The sequence below is a fragment of the Tyto alba genome, unplaced genomic scaffold (genome assembly GCF_018691265.1).
Source record: "Tyto alba isolate M040663 unplaced genomic scaffold, T.alba_DEE_v4.0 Super-Scaffold_40, whole genome shotgun sequence".
In the NCBI taxonomy this organism is placed as follows: Eukaryota; Metazoa; Chordata; class Aves; order Strigiformes; family Tytonidae; genus Tyto; species Tyto alba.
Genome location: NW_024881316.1, coordinates 5,210,817 through 5,234,026, shown reverse-complemented (window position 1 = coordinate 5,234,026; position 23,210 = coordinate 5,210,817). Strand labels below are relative to the sequence as shown.

The 23,210-nt window shown below is 35.1% G+C and overlaps 1 protein-coding gene across 1 annotated transcript in view; it reads right to left on the bottom strand.

The window, feature by feature from the left end:
- LOC104357136 (activating signal cointegrator 1 complex subunit 3) overlaps positions 1 to 23,210 on the bottom strand; it is a 209,731-nt gene that overhangs the window by 87,691 nt on the left and 98,830 nt on the right. Inside the window, exons 8-12 of the mRNA XM_042803433.1 lie at positions 17,470 to 17,661; positions 16,917 to 17,141; positions 7,461 to 7,580; positions 3,112 to 3,276; positions 2,170 to 2,256 (exon numbers count right to left, since the gene is read on the bottom strand). Coding sequence (XP_042659367.1) covers positions 2,170 to 2,256; positions 3,112 to 3,276; positions 7,461 to 7,580; positions 16,917 to 17,141; positions 17,470 to 17,661 — 789 coding nt within the window. The remainder of the gene's footprint in view (positions 1 to 2,169; positions 2,257 to 3,111; positions 3,277 to 7,460; positions 7,581 to 16,916; positions 17,142 to 17,469; positions 17,662 to 23,210) is intronic.

The window sequence follows — 23,210 nt, the reverse complement described above, 5'->3', positions numbered from 1 at the left end:
ACATTATTTTTAAATGGAGTCTCTAGTTTTAAGGAAAAAAAAAAAAAGCAAAAAAAAAGCAGCAAACCCACATCTTCCACAATATAGCTAATAGACTATAATTGAAACTATCTTAATAGTGACACAATTACATTTTATTATTCATCACCATCTATTAAGGTTGCCATTGACATACAAAAATTTGATATGCCACAAAAATTGAATCTTCTGACCCTACCATCCTTCATCTGATAAGATTTCATTTTTTATTTGACCAGAGTAAAACCTCTGTCCATCTGGATTAGGGCAATCTTGAATTAACATTAAATGTACTCATTATAGTTACATAGTTTGCATGTGGCATAATACATTTTTAACTCAAAACTGTGAAGTACTATGATTCACGATATTAAAATTTTCACTGTTAATAAGATTAAGTCTTAATATGAGTAAAGAAATATTCATATCTATGGTTTGAATAATGCATAACATTTCACATTCTAACTGATGACCCTTACATGGCAAAACCAGCATAAATCTACATATTCTTTGATTTACTGATAGTCTGTTAGTGTAAAACTTATTTAAAGAGGGTAAATGTTTGGTCCCTGCAGGGAACCAGCTGAAAGCAATTTTCATTTGGACCTGACTACCTGACATAAAAAAGACCCTAAGACAACTGGGTTAAAATCTCCAACTATCCAGCCACTGGTCCTACAGGAAAGAAAAATATGAAGGACACAACCATCACAGATGATTCTGGTGTCAGGGGAATGTTATGCTCTGCTTACAACAGCATTTTTGATAATTTTTCTGCTTTTGCATAGTGCAGTGCAGGTCAAATCCAGATCTGTATTTCAGCTATTGGTGACTTACCCATCTCCAAATACAGAATTTTTAAAGGCGTTATGGAGGCATGGTTCATATTAACAAAAGTCACAGTTTGTATCACACAGAGGGGCAAATCCTGAGTTATTCTTGTGAAAATCAATTACTGCTTTTAACATTCAAAGCTGCACAGCAAACGAGTAACAAAAAAATGGAAATGATGGTGTACTGATGCCATACCATAGAAATTTGAGAAAGCAAACTAGAAAAACTATGCTTTAGTCAAGAAGCATCACTACTAACTTTATAACAAATATAGAAACATATCACATCATATTTTCCATATGCTTTCCATTTAAATACTCAATTATGCTAAATTTAGACTTAGCAAAGCTATATCGCTATCATAAAAAACCCCTTCTAGCTTGGAAAAGGTTGCATGTATCACTGTGAAACCTTAGTGCTTATTATCTTCTATAATAGAAGAGATTACAGCATAACAGAATTTCTCCATTAGGTAAAGAGATGGTAATACTCAGACAACGTGCACAAATATGTAAGTATGTAGATGGTGAGGGATTCACACTGCCAGTTTGCAGAGCCAGTTGAATGAGAGCCAACTCCGATCGGAAAGTTGTATAATTGTGGTAAAATGGCAACGAGCCCAAGCTAATAAGCCCTGTGGAGTCTGGCTTGCACCTCTACGAGGTGGAAGCATGGGCAAACAAGCTCATGCCGGCTTGCAATGTATTGTCTTGTGTCCTACCCACACAGGAGGCAAAAAGGGAGGTCGGCATTGAGCTGAGTACGAGGGTACAGTAATCTTCTAGCCTGCACAACAAAATCTGTTACAACGTCTTTCTAGATTTCAAATTTGAAAATATTTTATCAGAATTTATCATTCTGCTAACCTAATATTGTTCCCTGCATGAAGTATATCACCGAGTTAGCTTCAGTGAGTCCTGCCTCATTTCTGATAAAACAAATTGCTCAGGGAGACATCTAATAATAGTTTAAATTTCAAACAGAAAAACTATCTCATCCGTGGGTGCACCATTCCAATGGACACTTATCTTCACCTGTTAATAACTGAGGAGCTGAAAAGTTCTTAAAAGCATTTAAAAGGAATTCTCAAAGATCCATAACTAGTTATTAAATGTGCACCATAGTTCAAGCTGAACTACGTATAAATTTGAGTGAGAGCATATATAGTTTTGGCAATTATGCCTACTTAGAAAACATTTTAAAATGGTGCTTAATATTTAACAAAACTTGGATCTGTAGACACCTACTATTTATGGAGCGAGTACTACAGAAGTGTCTAGTTTAAAACATTCTTTGGATGGAAGGATACAACTTTACCTTTATCTGTTCGAATTCTTCAGCTTTTGATACTATAGCAAGAATATCGCCTTCTGTTTTATGAGCATCAAACAATTCATTGAAAGTCTATTAAAAATAAAAGTAATCGATTTAACACTGAAAAAAAAAATGTAGCATGAAAGAAAGAAACATTAACCAACATTTTAAAAGGCATATATGATTAAAATGTAAGTAAATTACTGGAAGACCAGAGTGATGCAATTTAAACAGGAACACTTTCCAGGATGACTTCTCAGCACTTTCAGAAAAACAGTCCTTTGAAACTTGGGCACCCCAAAAACTGAGACATGCTTTCTCTGGCCATTTCAAAAAAAGTCTACCACATATCTGAGAGAATAAATATGTGAGACTAATTATACATAGTCACAGTAAACAGTTAAAAATTATTAATGCTGAGACTTCAGCTTTTATACAAGACTTATTTCCTACAAAATAAAGGTTTTAAGATTAATGTGTACATCAAATCAAGCTTCCAATACTACGAAGTTTTGTACAAATGCATCTTCCTTACACGTTTACAACACAGTCTGATTACAGTAACAAAAGTTGTTTAAGGTTGACAACCTGATAGGATTTTCATGCAGAAAAACTTTTCTGTTATCAGACTCTATACTTGAATCGTCTGTCATGTTCCAATGGTTGCACACACTGTTGATGTCAAAACGTTTCGTATAATTTGCCTAAAAAACTGCAGAGACTACAGAAATTTCAAATCTCACTTCACATCATCTAATTTTTTAGTACTGCTTTATATTTAGTTTCTTTCTTTTTCCTCTCTATTTCCTCTCTTCCCATTTTTGTAAATATGACTTGAAATTATATTGAACAAATCAGCTACATACTCTGTAATATCTTACAACTATTTTAGGTATAGGTTCAAAAAGAAGGAAAAACTCCCAGAAATAGAACATCATATTTTACCTCTATAGTATTGTATTTAATATAGTAGTGGCTGGCAGTTCTGCCTAAATCTGTTGAAGAAAAAAAGCCAGTTCGCTCTTCAAAGCGAATCATGCGGGCTTTGTCCAGTTTTCTGCCGACTTCAATTACCAGTTGTTCTCTGTGCTTTTCTAGACCTGGATCCATCTAGACACAAAACACAGCCATTTATTTATATAAAAGCAAAAAAAAAAAGAGCTAAACAAATAGTTTTATTGAAAGAATCCAGTCACACAAAGACAGAAATCAAATAAAAGGATGGTACAGTTATTAAATAAAGATTTTCTTGAGATCTCACTAGTAACTGTTACATTGACATTATTGACCAAAAACTGTACAGGACAAAATAATCAGAATAATATTTCTTTTACAATGCTTTGAGATTATCAATACAATGTAGACTAATACTACTTATGAAACAGTAGCATGATTATGGAATAAATTTACATTAATAGTTTTGAAAGAAGCTTTATCGATAAGTTATTCCTCATGAAATTATCATTACAGTATCACTGCACAAAACCATGCTATCTTATGGTGTCTTCTATTTGTGAAAAAGGCTGAAGATACACCTTGCCTGGCTATCTGACATGGGAGCGGCTTTAATTGTATCCCAAATAGAACAAGTTTCAAATTGCACAGCTGAAATGTTTACTAGCAAAAAACTCCTAACGTTCCTAAAAACTTTGGGTATGTCAGCTGGGATATTCTCATTACTGAGTTATAGATGTACCATACAAACATTCACGTTAAAAGTACACAAGGAGCTTGCTGTGCCCAACACCACTGATACTCATATCGAAGTTCAGAAACTTGGGCATTTTGTCCAAGTAATAATGTGTGTTATCTCATCAGTACATACAAGGCTGGGCAAAACTCCCATCTGAGTGGGACTGCGGTGTGACTGTGTTTCCACATCAGGCACCTGGGACACCCAGATTGACAGGGGTGGGTGAAAAGGGATTCACAGTCGTGTTAACCCTCCGTTGTATGTGCACCTGAGATACGGCTCTAGTTACACAAGCAATGATTAGTCACCAAATTGGAAAAGACCGAAACTCTGTTCTAGTCCACAGGCAGCATTCTTACTTCAGGGCTGGTACAGTTCACATTTCCTGCAGAGTAAGTCGTACCAGCCCTCTTGGTAAATCTGCAGCAGAGATATATGACCAAGACTGCAAAAAGGAGCAGGCTTTAAGAATCGCTATGCCTTGGGTTTGCTCTGTTTTTCCCTGGGCCAGGATTCAATTTCATCTTTGTGCTGAAGTGCTTCATCTCATGTTCAGTGAAGCTGCAGACGAACACAGCCATCTCCACAAAGCAGCTGCTAGACTAGTTCCTAATATTCCCTGTCTTTGCCAGTTACTCTGAAGCTGTTTCCCCTTAGTTATGGCTTGCCTTAGCTTCAAGAGAAATGCTAAAATGGCAAAGGTCTAGAGTGCTTTTCTCAATAGTAAGTCATGCACCGAGGTCGTATTTCAGAGCAGAGGTGGTCACAAAAAAAAAAAAAAAATGATCAGGATGCCAGATGTTTAACATCTCTTAAAAACTAAAGAGGGGGGGGGGTGGAAATATCAAAATGCCTCGGTGCTCCCTTTGGCAGTCCAAATTACCTGCCAATCTTTTGCCTTACATATAAAAAAGCTAAAGCTGTAACAGTAGACTAACAGTTTTTACAAATACAAAGGTTTTAACTTTAAAGGAAAGGTCAACAACTTGAAAAGGCTGTGAAACAGTATTCCAGTCTAGAGAATCCACGGTTAGCACCCTTCTTGTTGAACCTGCATAATTAGAAATCCCACAGAGTAAAAGATCCAGCCTAGAACAGCTTTAAGCCATACTCTTAAAAATAAGCCTTGGCTTGTCCACAGAAAGAAACTGAGCAGGTCTGAAGTATACATATGAAAATTTAAGAATGCATTATAAAGTCCATTATTACTCACATTGTTTTCTCTGGCTGAGATAAGTGTTGGGGACAAGATCCTCTAACTTTTACAGATGTTCTAAACATAAACATACTGCTTATGGGGATTAAAAGCTTTGCTTAACTGTGGGAGCACCAAAGAGTGGAACCAAAAAGTGGAGAAAACAAAGGGGTTACCTTAATAAAAAGCCAGCAACCTTTCCTTTGGAGCCCTAAAAGGATGAGAAAATGCCTGTAATTCATACCACAGGCTTCACTAATACAATGCTCATATTTGCTCCACTTTTTCCTTCCACTGTTTTGTTTCTTCTTCCTGCTCATCATAAATTTTGGTTGTTTTCCCAACTCAGTAAAAGGCATTATGGGCACTTCTGGCAAATGACTTGAAAAGTCACAAATCAAAGCAGTGGGCCTGGAGAAGCCCACCCCCGGGCACAGCCCAGAAATGGGCTGGGAGGTGGGGAACAGTAATATCCTGGAGGCAACACGTGGGGTGCAGAATGCGTCGGTGCATGGCAGGTGCATGCTTGCCCCCGTCTCCCTGTGCAGTACAACACAACCCTTTTGTGTGGACAGGCTGGACTTTTTACACCCTAAAGTAATTACTGGATGTGGTGGGCACCTGTGGAAAAGGAAAGGAGAATGGGTTTGCATCTTCTCAGCCCCACCAAACAGCTGGGAAGTGTGACCCACGACGGTTATGCAGATATGTGGATTCTGCATGGGTAACCCTGACTGTCATCCAAAACAGAGATAGAAATTGGCACGCTGCAACATTACTAAGAAACAATAAGATACCAGTTATGAAAATTGGATACCTGTAACCAGAACAGAAGGGACAGAATGGCCTAAGTGAACAAATCTGTGGCTAGGCCTGCATCTGGCACTATAACATCCATATACTGTCTGTAACACAGCAGCTTTGAAGTTTAAAACTGGTTTATCTAGAAAATAAGGGGATTGGCATTGGTTTTGCTCCTACATGAATGGATAACACTTCAAATTGATATAATTTGTTACCGTCTTAACACAAAAATAGGAATGTCTATTATTAGCACATCAAATCAGAAGGGGTAGAAAGGAGGTTAGTGGCAGGAAAAGAGAAGTGCTGGCAACCTCCACTTTCTCAGCAGCTCAACAGAAACACAAAAGCAAGGGGAGGGGTAACAACTCTTGTTCATTGTTTTTTAAATTTACAAAAAAAATTTCTGCTAGTGTTTTATTACTTTTTTTCAGCCGTTATTACCACCACGGTTGCACTTCTTTTAATCTAAAATTTGTTGATCACACTAGGTGAAAATACCCGATTAAAAAAAATAAAAAGAAAGGAGTGGGACAACAACATTCTTTTCATTAGCAAAGTATTTTTGCTTTTCATTTATCCATTATTTTGAGATTTGTGTTATATAGTGTTATATTAACATATGGTAATGTTCTTTAAGGCTTTTTATAGAAAACAGATTTGGAATGACCAGAGGATTGAAGGTGTCTGCACAACCTTGCTTAAACAATAGCCTACCTACTTCCACTGCAGCTTCCACTATCAGACACAAAAGCTATCGAAAAAATATCTCCTGACATATATCTCTCCATGTTACAATGACTGAAGCAACTGCTGCTCACTATATCATGACAAAGTGTGAAGTCACAAAACAGATTCAGGACATGTGAAATAGACTGCAGTTACCATACAGTTGTGAGAGTTTCACCTGCATTAGGCTCAATTGCCAGTGTCCAAACTATGTTACCATTAGGTGCTTATAAACAGCAGTACAGAAAAAAGTAACAATATTTAGATAATCTGTAACCTATTAAACTTTCTAAAAATTACAAATAATTAAAAAAACATAAAAAAACCCTTATGTAACTGTTCTGTTTTATATCACTGCATGGAACACTTCTAAATAAACAAAGAAAAAAAATCAAAAGAAATTAATAAAAAAAATCTTCTAATTAGTAAATCAAAAGAAAGAAAAAAAGTAACTGAATTAAAAATGCCATTTTATAATTTATATGATGTCATGGAATGAAACATTATAAACTAAAAGCTGACAGGGGCAAGGGGGAAAGCAAGCAACTCAAGAATGCTTCATTTTATCATTTATATCTAGACTACAAAACTGAAACACTGAGAATAAGCTTAGTTACAGTAACTGTCTGGTAAGAGTGAATGTTGTCCTTTGGAGCATAACTTGGCCAGTTAAAATGTATTTTTATGTGAACAGAAGGGGCCTCTTAATTTACTGTTAAAAATACTCTGCTACAGAAAGTATCTTCCTTTTTCTAAGCACTTTAAAAGAATTGCTGATGTCAGGTTAAGCAGAAATAGCAAATATTTATCCTCGCATCAGGGAAGGATTAGAGACCCAGAACAGGTTACAGATTTTTTTTAAAATGCATTTTATACCTGATAAGCTTTGTGACTGATGCCATATACTAATGGATTTGCTCTCATCCGTACATAAAGATAAGTGTAACTTATCCACTTTACTGCTTCTTCCACATTAGTTACTGTTCCAAGAGCAATCTGGAAATAGGAAAAGAGACAAAATTAAATGTATATGTTACAGCTGAATATAAGCATTTGGCTGAAAACATATGGAATTCAGAGCATTAGCTATAGATTAAAGAAAGTGTCAATATGTTTCCAACTTAAATTATTTTAAAATAATCACAGGACAAGAACTTGAACCATTTACACATCTTCATCTTATGGACATCTAATAACATGGTATGTGCTGTGACATAATATTATAGACACAGTGACATAATATTATAGATACAGTGATACCACATTATCTTTCCTACACCACGTACGGTTTTTACAATTAAAAGATGATACTGAGCAAGCTTATTATAAAAATAAGACAAACAGAGCAACATAATTCTTTAGTGGATATGCTCAGGGTAACGTGAAGGAGAGTAGCTTTAAAAAAAAGAATCTACATTTAAAAGATTGATTTTTCATGCCAATGTAAAAGCACTGTCTGGTTCAAGTCCTAAACCAAACGATACCAAAAACCTTTAGTTTTTCTTCATCATGCCCTTCATAGCTGGTAATCTCTCTATACACAGTTTTCACAAATGGTTTTCTCCTTTTGTATGTGGCAAGTCAAACACACAGGGTACCTGCTACATTTTTGTTTTATCAAAACTTAAAAAAATTGAACAGGTAATATGCACATATTTATTTATTTATTTATTCTCCATGGCTAAACCGTTTTTCTAAGTGACTTTTTTTGCTAATTGAATAGTTTTATCACCAAATTATTTACCACACACATTTTTACTTGATAACTTCAGCTCTATTTTGTATTGGTTACATTCATGAGACGCAGTTTACTGCTTAATTCCAGTTAACCTGATTTTAGCAGAATTTAATATTTCCTACAAGCCCCATGAGCAAACAGTTTTCGGTTGTTGCTGGTTGTTTAAACCAAACAAAAAGTTCTCTCACAGAATTTTTGTGATCCATTACTATGTTTTTTAAGGTATTCTTGTTTTATCAGTGTTTGGATTTCATATAAACATTCCACATGACTTGGCAAAAATGAAAAAAGTCATATACAACTGTAAGTGATTTCATATGCATCTTCAGATCTAATAATAAAATATTATTTTTGAAATAACATAAATATCTAGTCAAAAATAATAATGCAAGCCAAATCTGCCTTGAGTTAAAATAACTTAAATCCATTAAAACTTTGTTGATATCAATGACTAACAGCACGGAGTAACCCCAGAAAAGCCCGAAAAGCATGTCTCATGCTTTTCAAGTGATATTTTGTTTTTCAATGGCATAAGGAGGTTGGGGAAAGTCCCACTGTGCTGTTTTTCAAAGTATATATCTACATAATGCACTGAAGTGGCTACAAAAGCATTCAGTTCTTCATTGTCTGCTACAGGGAAAACACCTAACACAGCCTACAGGTTATTATTACTGTATTTGCTACTGAAGTTAATTTCAGCATTTGGTTTCTTTTCATGATTCAAATATTTTTAAGTACACAACCTGAAATAGCATAACAACATAGTCCAACATTTCCCCCACTTTCACAATCATGAAGAGGCAAAATTCTCATTACTAAGGACAGTGAAGTCTGACAATTAAAAGAAAAAAAACCTCAACACAGTTTTTTTGCTTAATTTGTTCAAATATCTGCTTGTATTACTTAAAAAATAATTATTTTCATAAGTTAAAAGTAAAACTGAGGAAAAAAAGTGATTACAAAATACAGTTGGGTTTCAGATATGGTACTGAAATGTAATACTGCGCTTTCCTTCCTTCCCCAACTTTAATGAATATCCACTGAGTAATATGCAAAGAAAAAAAAAAAAAAGGCAACTTCTAAATATTTGCTGCCATCTAGTGTTCACGTAAAGTTCATATGGATTGTTTAAAAATGTATACTTTTGTTAAAACTGTATGAATGATGGAACATAGCTTACTAATACAAACACCTAAGAGTAATTATGGAATAAATTATTTACAAAGTTAGAAGAAGACCTCTGTTAAGACCTAGGATATGTAGTATTCATAAAATCAATAAACTGACAAGGTGATACTTTATTAAAATAAAAGAAAAAAGTTATAAAATTTCCAGCATTTCCTCAACCATGTATGAGGTATTTAGCTGCAGATGGAATAATCAATGAGTAGAAATATTTACTATGTTGACATTGTCTTGCCTGATTGCATCAGTTGTCACAAAAGACTTTTTTTTTTTTTTAAACTGCTGAAATACATATAACTGTGTTGCGCTTACAAAGTGAAAACTTGAATACTATATTAATCCAACTCACTGTATCATTTTAAATGAAAAAAATCACCAGCATCACAAATTTTTTGACTAATTGTTCAATGGCTGATGTCACCATCACCGAGTGATGTGCTTAGTAGTCTGCATTTTCATTAAGTAATTTTTTTTGCAAATGCTATCCCCCAGACTTTATCAAATTGAACAGTATTTCAGAGAAGGTGTTTTTGGTTTTCAAAAATGTGTAAACAGAGATAAGTAGCACAGCTTATTGAGGGTAGGTTTTGAAAACTGAAGATTTTCCCTCTGATATTTCTATACAGATTAGAAAAGGGCATGAAAATATTACCGATAATATTCATTGTATATATTATTTAATATATAATATCACACAACATACTGTATTTATTTTGTAACAATGTTTAATTAATATTATATTTATATAATTGAGTCAGATTACATGGATGAAAAACTTCTATATATGAATCAAATATTTGTTGTTCAGATAAGAGAGAAAGGAATCTTTCTAACAACTTAATAAGCAATTTTCTGTTTGCTTTGGAAACCAGCGTATTTTGAATCACCATTCCAGCATCTCAAGTGATTATGATCTTATGCCTGTACAGCTTTCGAAATAATTTCTTAATGCTACTAGAATTGTCCCAAGTGGGAAGGAATCTTCTGCAGCCACCACATGTGGCTAAAGGACTATTTATAAGTACAACTGAGCTACGTCAGAGTTGTCATTCTCTGTTAATTCTAAATAACTTGGCTACCATCTGGAAACAGCAGAAGGTGGTGAGGGGAGAACGGATGAGGTTGCTGGTCTCACCCAGGTCAGGTCAGGCCCCAGGACACCCAGGGAGGAAACTTCAGTTCCCCCCAGCCTGCACTTTGCCCCGTACCCAGATAAGCTGTTCAGTCACCCAGCTCCTGAGTGATTTTTCTTGGAAGGGCTTTGAAGGAATTCTGTATCTCTTCTGAGAACCACACTAGTTGCCCACCCTTTCAAGGTGAGAAATATATTAAGAGGTTTGTCCAAACTAGACAAGTCACCACCTTTTACACTCCTGGCTTCACGACAAAATCGTAAGTAAATGCGAGGAAAGGCACACCCCTTGGGGAAGGTAAACCTACTGTCTGGCACTGCAAACCCTCTCAGCTTCTAAGCTCTCTGGGGGAAGGAGTCGTCCCAGCAACAAGCTGGGGTCCAGCTGTGGATGTGAGGGAGGGCTCTATCAGGTGGAAACAATTAGGAAAGGAATGGTGACCTGCATTGTATGAGCTATTGATGATAGTTCCCAGATAAGTTAAAGTTTATGGTCTAATTAAACCGCATCCCCTGCATCTTATCTTTCTTCCTGTATTTCCAGAAAATACAGTTGTAGGTATTTTCTGTTTGCCAGCTGGCCAACTGACCCAGGACTCACTCCGCTCGACTAAGCACCCTAACTAGCTATTTATTTTTTTTTTTCTGTTTTACATTCCATTATGCCCAGTGGCAGAATTTCAGCAGAAATGGGGATCTCCATGCCTATGCTGATCATCATTGACCATTATTCACTCTTCTGCTCATTTTTAGAAGAAAAAAAAAAAAAACCAAAACAAAATCAAAACTCAAAAACAAATCTGCAGGAGAGAATTCTCAATGGATTGAGGTGCTGAAATACACGTTTCAATTCTTAATTTTGGTGTCAACTCAATAAAGTTGGGTGTATTCCAGCTTTTCCCACTCCGTAGCTTTCCTAAGAACAAAAGGTAGAAGGTGGCAATGAGAAGGAAGCACCATAAAAGTTTCTCCTAAATTCTTAAGGTACTGCATCTCCAGGCCTTTAGTTAAAGGTATTGCCTTTGCATTGATATCTTTCAATGGATTTTTATTCCAGTTTTGTACAGTTTTTGAACTACTCTACCTTTTAGATACAACTCCCTGCAGCAAAAAGTTCCATAGTCTAACCACCCAGCTGGCATCCTTTTGTTTTTTCTGAACCTGCCACTGACGAATCTCAGCCAGTATTTCCTGGTTCTTCTCCCAGGAGGGATGCAATCTTTTGCTATGTCACCCATTCCTTCATAAAACTCTGTCATATAATCTCACATTTGTCTTTGTTCTTGCCTGAAGCATGCAGGTAAACCAGTGTGTTCCTTTCACAGAAGCTCATCTATTCCTTTGCCCATCTTCTCTGAAAATTTTCTGCTTCCAGAAAATTAATTTTTAAATGGGAATTAGAAATACTAATTTTTTTTTTTTTGCATCATTGCCAAAATTTCTCTGCTGCACCACATAAGTCTAGGTACAAGATTCAAGGCTCTAGATTCCACTTAGTGATCGTATGGCTAGGATTACATATGGTATTACTCCAAATATCTGAATCATTGTCTCATTCTTACCACCTACCTATTTCTGCCAAGAGACCTGGTCTGGATAAAACCAACTTCATACTCTTGCAGAGACATGGAGATTTCTCGTATTTCCAACTGCTGCCTTCCTTTTACTAGTTCTTCTTTCAGCTACTGATCTGTCTATATTAAATTAAGAACTTAAACAATTTAGAAGTGCTTCCGGCCTTTAATTGGTTTCTCTTTACAACTACAGCATAAGCATTTGGATTTCCTGAATGACCTGCAATAAAAGCAGACCCTGGTCCTAAAATACCTCATTTTATTATGTATCAGTACAGATTTCCTGGTGCTAACAACAGGCTTTGTTATGGCAAAGATGACAGCGCTCATCATCATACTGTCTAAATTTCTGTAACAAATCAGTCAATAAATAAATATTTTGTGTCCATATAGTGCTATTGTTACTGCTAAAGGGACAGTGCCTATAAAAGATGACCAAAACTGAATGTGCTTCCTAAGACTATCTACTGATCAATATGATGGCATGTGTTTTAAAATGTATTTATTTTTTTCAGAGTGCTGCAGTATATGGAATAGTCATCTCCAGATAAACATAACAGTTTCTAAAACACTTGTATACTTCTCAGAGGATTCCACTAACTTAGATCAATTCAGCATATATAGAAGTTTAGTCTGACTCAAATTATAATGAAATTATGAAGTTACTTTCCAAAAAAACCTAACAACTCCTTGTAACTGCTTATAGTATTGATTTCCTGTAATCTGGCAGGCACCCATTCTTGCTGCATGTCATAACAGAAGGATAAGTAAAATCACAAATATCAGATGACAAAGAAATGGTAGTTTCAGGCCCTTTTTACTCTATTGCTTTTCAGTATTTTCCATTGCTATTTCTACTAACGAGCATTTATCGCAGTGATTGACAAAATTCTGACTGCATTTTCAGCTGTTTTAACTGTATTGCAGACACAGAATCTTCAGTAATTTAATGCCATGACTACACCGTTTTTTTCAGATTACACTACCATTACATAAAATCTGAAAAGATAAACTAGTTTGTCAGTTTTCTGCACTTTTCCCCAAACCCCAAATCCTGTGGTAGAAGTGCTGCACTTAGAACTAGCTATTATTATACTGTGCATTACATACTTCCTACATATCTTTGATTGGATAAATTTAGATGACTACCTCCTATGAAACAGAATTATTCCATTATTTTTTTCTTCTTTAATTCTACTATTTTAATAGGGCAGGAGGATTAACTTCTTAATTTTACACCTTCTCTGTAACCAAATTATTTTTGCAGTGTTTACTAGCAATGTTTTTCAGAGAACTACTTGGATATTCAATTACTAAATTTCCACTGAAATTTCCTCTACTTCTGGAAGGAATTTCAGTAGTGTGTACACATTTGAAAAGAAACTACTTAGCAATAATACATACTTCCCTGGACAAACAAATCCTTCTCTTTTTAGGTAAAAATCTAAATAAAGCTTAAGGAGTAAGATTGCTTTTACTGTTGTCAGTCTTATCTAAAATTGCTGCAACTCACTGTTCTTCTTTTGGACAATTTTTAGTGTTTCATATTTACTGTAGACATTACTATTCTAAGCTCACAGAGTCAGTTCTCCCTTGAATGTCTTGCTTTTTGATACTTTCTTTTTCCTCTTCATTAAGCATCCATTTGGACATACTCAGCTGGTGCTAGAGAATGGTATTTAGCTTTCCAAGTCTTCAGCGATTTTTTTCAACAGCTTTTAAGCTGGTAGAGTGCTTACTATTAAATGAAAGGAAAAGGGAAAATTAAAAAAAGAGAGAAGATACTCCACCTTTAAAAACTGATGTTAAAATCACAGGCCTGGAAGAAATTAAAATTGTTTTGTATTCTAACAATCAACTTCAGTGGTTTTCTTCTGGTGCTAATTTCATCAAAGTCAATGGTAGCTGAAGTTTGGTACCTTAATTTACTATCTAGTAAAGTAATATACAGAAACATACAAGCAGACACTTGATACATTATAAGTATTTTGTTAAGCCATTCCTCTGCATAAAAAGTTCAATTCATGTAAATTCACTTGTCCTCAAAAAAAAAAAAAAAAAACCCACAACCCAAGCCAAAAAAACAAACCCGAAGAAACCATTCTTTTAAGTTTGCATATAACAATCACCTTTCTGGTTCTGTTGGAAAATTTGTGCATTCTGGAAGTACAGCTCAGATCTGAGGAACAACATGCTACCCATTCAAACCTCTCTCTCTTTGCAAAATTTTACACACTGGAAATTAATAGCTTACATCTCATACTTTCTAAACTAAGCATTCTCAGCTGAGTTGAAAGAAAAAGGACTGGAACTCCTGGTTCATCAAGTCAAGTCGTCTTTTCCTCATATGCAACCACATTTTCCATACAAATACTTATTACAAAATCTTCACCATAGAAAAAAAATTAGACTTCTTTTATCTCCACTACTGCTAAAAGACAGACTGTTCCAGATCGTACATATCGGGCAACCTTACTTACGAGCAGGGTGATTAATTCTTGTACTGGCATCGGTCAAAATTATCTTTTATTCTTTTTCTTATTCGCTTCTAGTTCCAGCTAGTAATAGAGAGCTGTTGTACCTTCTTTGAAACTTTCTTTTGCTAAGCTAACCAGCAAGATTTCTTAGGGTATGTCAGTAAAGCATTTTCCCCACAAAAGCTGGCTTTTCTGCTGGCCCTCTGTGGAAGGAATGCTTGAGATTCCTGGTATGATTCAGGTGGGCACACCAGCACATCCACACACCTCCTAGACAATCTGGAGCAATACAGACCAAGTCTGAAAAAACAGTAGCATGCCATTTGTTTTTCACAGTACTTCAATCACAGACATATTCTCTGACACAACAAGTGCTGGTTATTCAATTTTCTTTGTAATTCTTCACTGACCTGAAGGCCTTCTGTGAGATGGGAGGACTAAACTTCTAATATTAAAATAAAAAAAGAAGAAAAATTAATCCTTTGCTGTGAAGAAAAGAACATCCAACTGTTTTTTCCTTGTCTACTTCATGTATCTCAATATAAAGAACAAAGCTTTTCTATGAAATCTGGCTGGATTCTTTCCTAGTGAAAAGGTACACAGTATCCCAGAACCAGATCTCTCCTAACTTCTTGGGGTGCTGAACAACTACAGTTAATCCTGGCCTTCACAACCAACTTTAGGATTTAAATTATTACTGCTAATGTCTTAGTTGCTACTATTCAATTTTTAAAGAACTGAATATCCATCCAGTTCCACTCAGAGAACATTCACAGGGGTCTGTCCCCAGGAATATAAAAGCCCTTTCAAAAGGAAATGCTTGAGGGCTCTGCACTTGCCCACTGCAAGCATGCCTCCTGTTTATTTTCCCTCTCTCCTGTGTGGCAGAAAAAGGAATAGGAAAATTGCAGATGGCTCATTTTCATCACATATGTGCCTCATGTTCTGGGGGAGTCCAATTTCTCTCTCCCTCCTTGTACTCAGACCACTCCAGAGCCTAGTGGTAAAGAAGAATAGCTGTGAGCACAGACAGGTATCAATATTTTAATTCCCCCACGTTTGTGTGTGGAAATACTTGGAATACAGTTCAACCCTGTCCTACTTTTGATATGTGACTGCACTTGGGCAGAGATTTTACATGCTAACAGGAAGTGAAGAAATAACTTATGAGACCCCTGTAAAGGAAAAAAACTCAAGTAACCAAAATCATGAAAGATCAAACTCGGTCATTTCTAAAGAAACAAGGAATAAATCTTAACATTTTAAAAGGTCACTGTATCAATTTCTGCTCCTTCCCATAATTTCCTTTTAGAATTATTATTTATGATTGAATAACGCAAATACTTTAAAGTCATGAAAAGGTAAAAATAGAAATATGTAAGAATTATATAGATAAAACAGAACAAGCATCTTAAAAATACAAGACTATTCCGAACAGACCAAATAAACGTCACATCTTTTCAATGGATAATCAGTTTTAAGATGTCACTGGACATTTCTGTTTAGCTGAACTCCCTTATTTTCATTGAAAAAAATGTCCTATGCCTTTAAAACCAGTATTCTCTTCTTCATTTAAGCATGTTTAAATTTCTGAGGTTTCCTTGTAAAAAATGTTTGTGTGTGTTTATGCATATTTTTAATTGGTTATTACGATAGCTTTTGAATCATTATATTTTAACATGACAGAGGTCAGTACTTCCAATACAACCACAGCATTTTCATAGATCATGCATTTTAAGATTTAAACTGAAACAAACTGAGAACATGTTATTTATAATAATCCAGTTCTGACTACCGCTGTAAAACAGAAGAAGAGTTCAAGCCAAGTACATTATTCTGTCTACACTGCAGTCAACCATGTGAAGTAAGTTTGCTTATATACAGACAGACATGCTTTAGGTTTTTTTGGTGGATTTTAATATGCAGTTATACAGAACACTTACTACATTCTTATAAAACACTTCTGATTAAAAGGTAAATGTGGGGTTTCTACAGTTTTATCCTACTGGTATTTTGATCCTCCATACTACTCCTAATACCTACTACCTTTTGTAAAAGGCCTCCAACATTTTCACCTGTAACAGTTCACCCTTCTTAAACCTACAGACTACTAGGAATAATAAAATTTCCATTTTAGATATTTTAAGTGCGACGATATTGCATTTTTGTTTCAAAAATATAAATCATTTAAAGTTTTCTAGTTTCTCTAAATGAATCAAAGGTTACCTCTGCATTTAGGTTGTCTGCAAGGCTTTCAAGAAACTGGCTTTCAATTGGATTCTGCTGAGTAAGAAGCGTCAGGTAATGACTGAGTTTATCATGAGTTGTAATAATGATGCCTTCTCCAAATTTGTCAAACTGAGGCCGTCCAGCTCGACCAAATATCTGCATGACATCTAAAATTCCAAGGTCAACAAAGGAGCCTCTTTTTGCAGCATATATTTGTGTTCCCTGGTTGAGGAAAAGTTAATAAAAATTAACATAAATACACATGAATATAATCCTGATGAGCTGAATACTGAAATTAGGCAAATATAGCATGATTTCAGAAGTGTACTTTAACTAATCCTTTCATAATCTTTGATATATTTAAATCTTTACTATACAAACTAGACTCCCACTGAAGATAATCAGTTTAATGAGATATAAATAACATTTCAAGTCAATCAGACAATTCCCCTCCAGGCCCAAAACCCACAATAAAGATCTTTCTATTTATGCTTCTTTACAGGTTTCTTTTAAGACAGATACCCATGTGCAGAGTAATGGTAGCTCTCACCTTAATAACAACAGCATGAGCAGGAAGATTGACACCCCAGGCAAGTGTAGCTGTACAGACTAGGACTTTGATATGTCCATTAGAAAACAAGTTCTCAACCAAATTTCTGTCCTGCCGCAGCATTCCTGCATGATGAATACTAAATCCATCTGGAAACAGCTCACGTAACTGCTTATTTCTAGATCTCTGTACCTAGAATGGACAAGCATAAAAATTAAATTCACTTCTAATTGCAGTACAAGAAGCACTGTATTAAAAAAAATTACAGGGAATAAAACATTGAATATTATTATGAGTCATACAAAAAACTATTTCTATTAATGTCAAAATTTTCATGAACCCAAATATTTAATGATTTTTCTATAAATTAATGACTTACAGTCTTACTTTCAAAAGAATACAGTTAATTGTTTAAAAGAATACTTGTATAAAAATACAGCTTCACTTAAACAGAGATCCAAATTTACTGATAACCAGCATGAACTGAGAACTCACGTATTGCTCTTCCTTAAAAGCAACTCTTTCGGATTATGTAGGCAGCTAAGACAGGCTTAAGGTAGCAGGCCACACACTACAACACTTAAACACTAAGGAGGGGACACCCTTCCCCACCACCAGTCATTGAATCAGCTCAGCACAGGTGGATTAATAAACTCATAGTAAGGAATCAAACTGCTCATCTAACCCTCATTTGTACCTTCCCCGTGGGTAGGGGGCTGGGATCTCAGTCTGCCAAACCGCAGGTTCTCCAGCCTCCCACTGTGTACAGGGTCCATAAACACTTCTCCCTTATTTCTGGGTGCTAGCTTTATCGTGATTCACCTAAACTGAGTCTTGACACAAAGTTAAGAAAAACTAATACACTTTCCTTCCAAACACTAAACTCTGAAACTCCAATTACTTTGGAGTGTGTCTTCCAGAAGCAACAGGGAAGAAGAAAGGGAAACCCAACCACTTAAACAGGAAATCCAAACCACCAGAGTTCATGTCATTTTAACCCAATGGGAACAGTTGTTTTTCTGTTCAGAAACAAGGCTTTGGGCTGAAGCCCAAGTATCACAAAATACAACTCCTTCATTGCAATTAAGTTGACAGGAGGAAAGGCACAGTAACCCTGTTGTGAACTGGAATAACGGACCTTCAACCAAGTATATATGAGCTTAAATATGAGGTCAGAAACATGTCGTATACAGTCTCTTTACCCTTGCCCCTGGCTACTAGTTTCTCAGACCATCATGTTTCAGTGTCCCTGATTTGCCACAAACACCTCTGATCTTCCTCCCATCTCTTCCACATTCCTAACTGCTGCACTCACTGCCTTCCAAAATCTGTCGCTGCTGAATATGACACCAGGAGGTTTGTGGTAATGATGACTCTAATCTTTCCCTAAAACAGATTTCTTTATTATCTTTGTTAGCAGAGAATCTCTGCTCTTCCATAGACCACAAGAGAGTTAAGTATTTTTTTACTATCACTGCATTTTCAGCCCTGTATATCATAGTGAATTAAGTTTACATCAAATTATTATTATTTTTGTTATTGTTGTTATTTTAAATCTTCACGTTTACCAGTACCTGACACACAGCCACTGCAAGTTGACTTAACAGATACAGAATGGGTAAAGCAAAGCAGAATATGGTTCACAGTACTGGCATACTGCCAAACATTAACAATAAATCTCTGCAAACACAGAAATAAATAGGTGGTTGGGAATGCAATTATAAAGGAGGACATGAAAAGAAAAATATCGTTGGAAGAACACATTTCCCAGATTCACAGTTATCCAGGTTCTCAATATCTGATATTTCCTCCTTTATCAGTAATTATTTACTATTCATTTAAACGAAATCAAACTCAGCTTTTAACTATACATGATTTTTTTGGCAAATTTAATTAACTGCTGTAGTGCTTAAAAATTAATAAATGAGAAATTGAGAAAGTGGCAACTCAGTTCATTTAAGCTTATTCTTTATAAGCTAGTGAATGGAAACAAGTCTTTCATGAAGCACACAAAGGCATCAGGGTTTGCATTTACAGTTTATCAATAACAAATCTCACAGAAGACAGGCATGTGGAAAATTCACTTCAGTTGCAAAATTGAGAATACTTGTGACAGAGAAATTTGGATTGATCTTTATTATATTCAGAACATAGTGTAAGCATTTAACAATGCAATTAGCTTTTGTCTTAAACAAAGCAAATCTTCCTATGTGATAAAACAACCATCAGAAATGCCACCTGTTTAGTAGTGCTTCTTGTATCGGTGACACATGACTGTTTACCAGTATTAACTACTTTTTAAAAAGCACGATTATTCAATCTCAAAAATTACACTTTAAATATTATAATCTGTAGGTGAAAAAGCCAAATCTTATTCTCAAATCTCCACAACTTAAAAATTACATACCTTTGCTTGTAACCTGATTGCTTATGTTGTCTAATGTGATTGAAAGACAGGGCAGTTTACTAATGGGAAACTAAGAAGAGTAAAATCTTGTGCTATATATAGAAGGAACCTGTATTTGCTCACAGTTTTAGGAACTACAATTTCACCAATTTAGGGAAAGGAACTTGTGAATATAGGAAAAAGGAGGAAGAAGGGGAAAAGTTTGTGACAGAAAACACATTAAGATATGGCAATGCTCATCTGACTATAATTCAAGTACTCACAAGCTTGAACAAGAATACAAGATTATTCAATCGTTTAAAAATATGTAGGTAAACAAAAACATATTCGTATAGTTGTGTTTAGAAAGCATATCTGCATGCTTCTAAAATCTACCATACATTCTAAACAACATATTTGAAATATGTAATATTCACAGGTTTTGTCTGTCCATTTATTGAACCTAGGAAGTGCTAAACTTCCAGGCTACACAGTGACTAATTTAGAGACACATCAAATGCATTTTTTCCAAGAGAGATAACGAACTCTTTTAAATGAAAAACTCACATCCCACTTTTGACACAGGAAAAAACAAATGACAAGCAAATCATATCACTAACTATCCTGGATGATTCCATTAACTGCACAGAAATGGAATTAATTTTCTTTCCATAAATTTGTCAGCATTTTAAATTACAAAGATACATGGCAAGTTAGTTCAAGAACAACGAAGTAATCCAATTTTATAAAGTTACACTTGAGAAAATAAAATAAAAAATCGCGTATCTCAGTAACAGCTTGGAAGACTGCTCACAGAGCACATCCTTTAAGGGCAACATATTTGCAAGCAAACCCTCTAAGCTCTTGTGCTAATGAATTGCATGGTTATTCCATTAAATCTGGATTTTAATGGTTGCAGAGGCAACAAAACCAAGAACTACTAAACAGGGGAAGAGAAACTATAAAAAGTTATACTACTTCTATCTTGTTCTATTACAGACTAAAAGGTTTTGCTTAAAATTTATACGAAATGTTACTAAGTGCCTCAGGTGTTTGGAGAAGTTGTTATGAGGCCTGGCAGTGGTCTCCTGATTAGAATTGATTTTCCTTCCCCTCCCTTATTGCTCAAGAGGGCTGTAGATTTATGACCTTTGCTTACATGTGTGTGTGCATCTAAAACAGTGTGTATTAAATAAATTCCTCGTTTAGCTTGCTGCCACCTGTATTTCTCCTTTAGATGTCTCGAATCTCATGCAGTTCTTGATTAAGACACATTAAAAATGTCACAATTAGATACAGAAAAATGTCCTGCTTAATTTTAATAAGAAGCGAGGCATACATAGCAGAAAAAAAGATTTAATCAAGCTTCAGGGTAGTTCAGTGGAAAACTTCAAAAAGGTAACACCCTTCCTTACCCTTTTCTTGCATATGGTATCACAAAGGTATCATCATTCATAACGACTATAAGCTGCATGCGTTTTATCTGAACTACCAATACTACGTGAATCAAAGCATGAAATTTTTTATAGCCTTACAGTTATTTTATCTAAAAAACAAGTAAAAAGAGTAATAAAGCTTGATTATTAGAAGCAGATGCCAATAAATTACTTCTTGATAAGTGAAACACCGATTTATGTCTTTTCTTTAATCTCCAATTGCTATACTCATCTAGGACAGACTAAGTAAGACCAGACTTTTTTTTCTTTCTGTAAATTACTTATTTTTCTGTTCTGCTTCCTCATATTGAAGATATTGTTTGCAACTTTGAATTTTGGTGTTTTTTCCCACTAATAACACAGTTTTTACTATAGTGTATTTTCTTCCAGTAACAGAAACAGCATGAGCTATTCTAGTATTTTTCTCACGATCACCTTACTATAGCAAAACTTCATGCTTGTAAGACTCAATGATAGTAATTTCCTTTCTGTGGAGTTCACAATAGGGCAGCACTTGCAGTTTGTTCAGAATGCACCATCATATTTGTTCACTGGTTTGAGCAGTTCTGAGCAATTTATTCCCATCCTTCATTCTCTGCACTGTCCTGACACCCTGCAAAGGACTGACTCTTAATTTTGAGGCCCAATTAGCTTCACTTGATGAGTGTCAGTGCTCAGATTCCACAGCTATCACAGACACCTAAACCAAAGGTATCTGTTGCTGCAACCTTCAATGAAGGGCAGTTTTAATTAGTACTATAACTGTGTGATGAATACAATTTAATTATTTCCAAATTTTTAACTTTCCTGAAGACATCTGAAAGTGTAATTCTTAGGGTGACCTTCTAAATTGTTTTAAGTTCCAACAAGACAAAAGCCTCCTCTGCCTCATTCATATTAATCATACTGCTGAATTTGCTCTGCTGACTCATTTAAAGAATACTGATTGTCTTTCAAAATTTATGAGATCAAGGTAATACGGGAGAAGTCTCCATCCATTCAGGAAGTAAAGGGCAGCTGAGAAAGGCAGAATGAAAAAAGGGAAGTTGAAGAGTCCATCAATGGGTTTATTTCTGTTCCTTAAATACAAAAAATAAACGTGACCTCAGTATATATGAGAACTGAGAGAAAAGGAAATAAAGGATCAAAGGACTGCATGATCATTCACTGTTTTTGCTCTTCAGAATTTACTACATACATATTGCATATTAATTAATCTATATAAATTAAATCTTTACCATGTTTTATTCTTTTATTCACAACTGTTGTTTCAAAGGGGAGATAAAAACTTAAATAGTGCCAATAAAACCATGAAAAGGTGTTTTTAAATATGAAGTCAAAATATAGTAATTTATTGTTATAGAAAAAAAACCATGAGACTCCTTGATATGAATAGTCAGAGCAAATATATGAAGCTTAGAGAATACACTAAACCATGAAGATGAGCAGTAACACTATCTGACAGTTTAAGAAAGAAACTGAAGATGAAGAAATACAGACTGGAGTCTAAAGGGAGAAAAAATAAATGCAGTTGAGCTACAATGATTTCACCTGAGAACTCTCCTTTTATGAATTAGAACTTGTATTTGTATTATTGAACTTGTACTGTCTCCGCATAATAACTAAGATATAAGCAGCTGTTTCTAGGACAAGGAAGAAGTGGCATGTTATGTGGTAACAGTAAGATTAAATTATTATTTTATTACTGAAGAATTAACTTTGAAAGAAATTTTCCCTGAACAATTTAAAAGTTGACTCCATTTCTGTGATTAATATATATTAAACAATTGGTCCTTACCTTGTATTACCTTTCATACTGCTTGAGAAACAGCATGAAATGGAATATCATTAGTATTTACCAAACATGTAGCAATACAGTAAATCATATATAAACAACTTGTCATGAAGCTCTTCTGTAA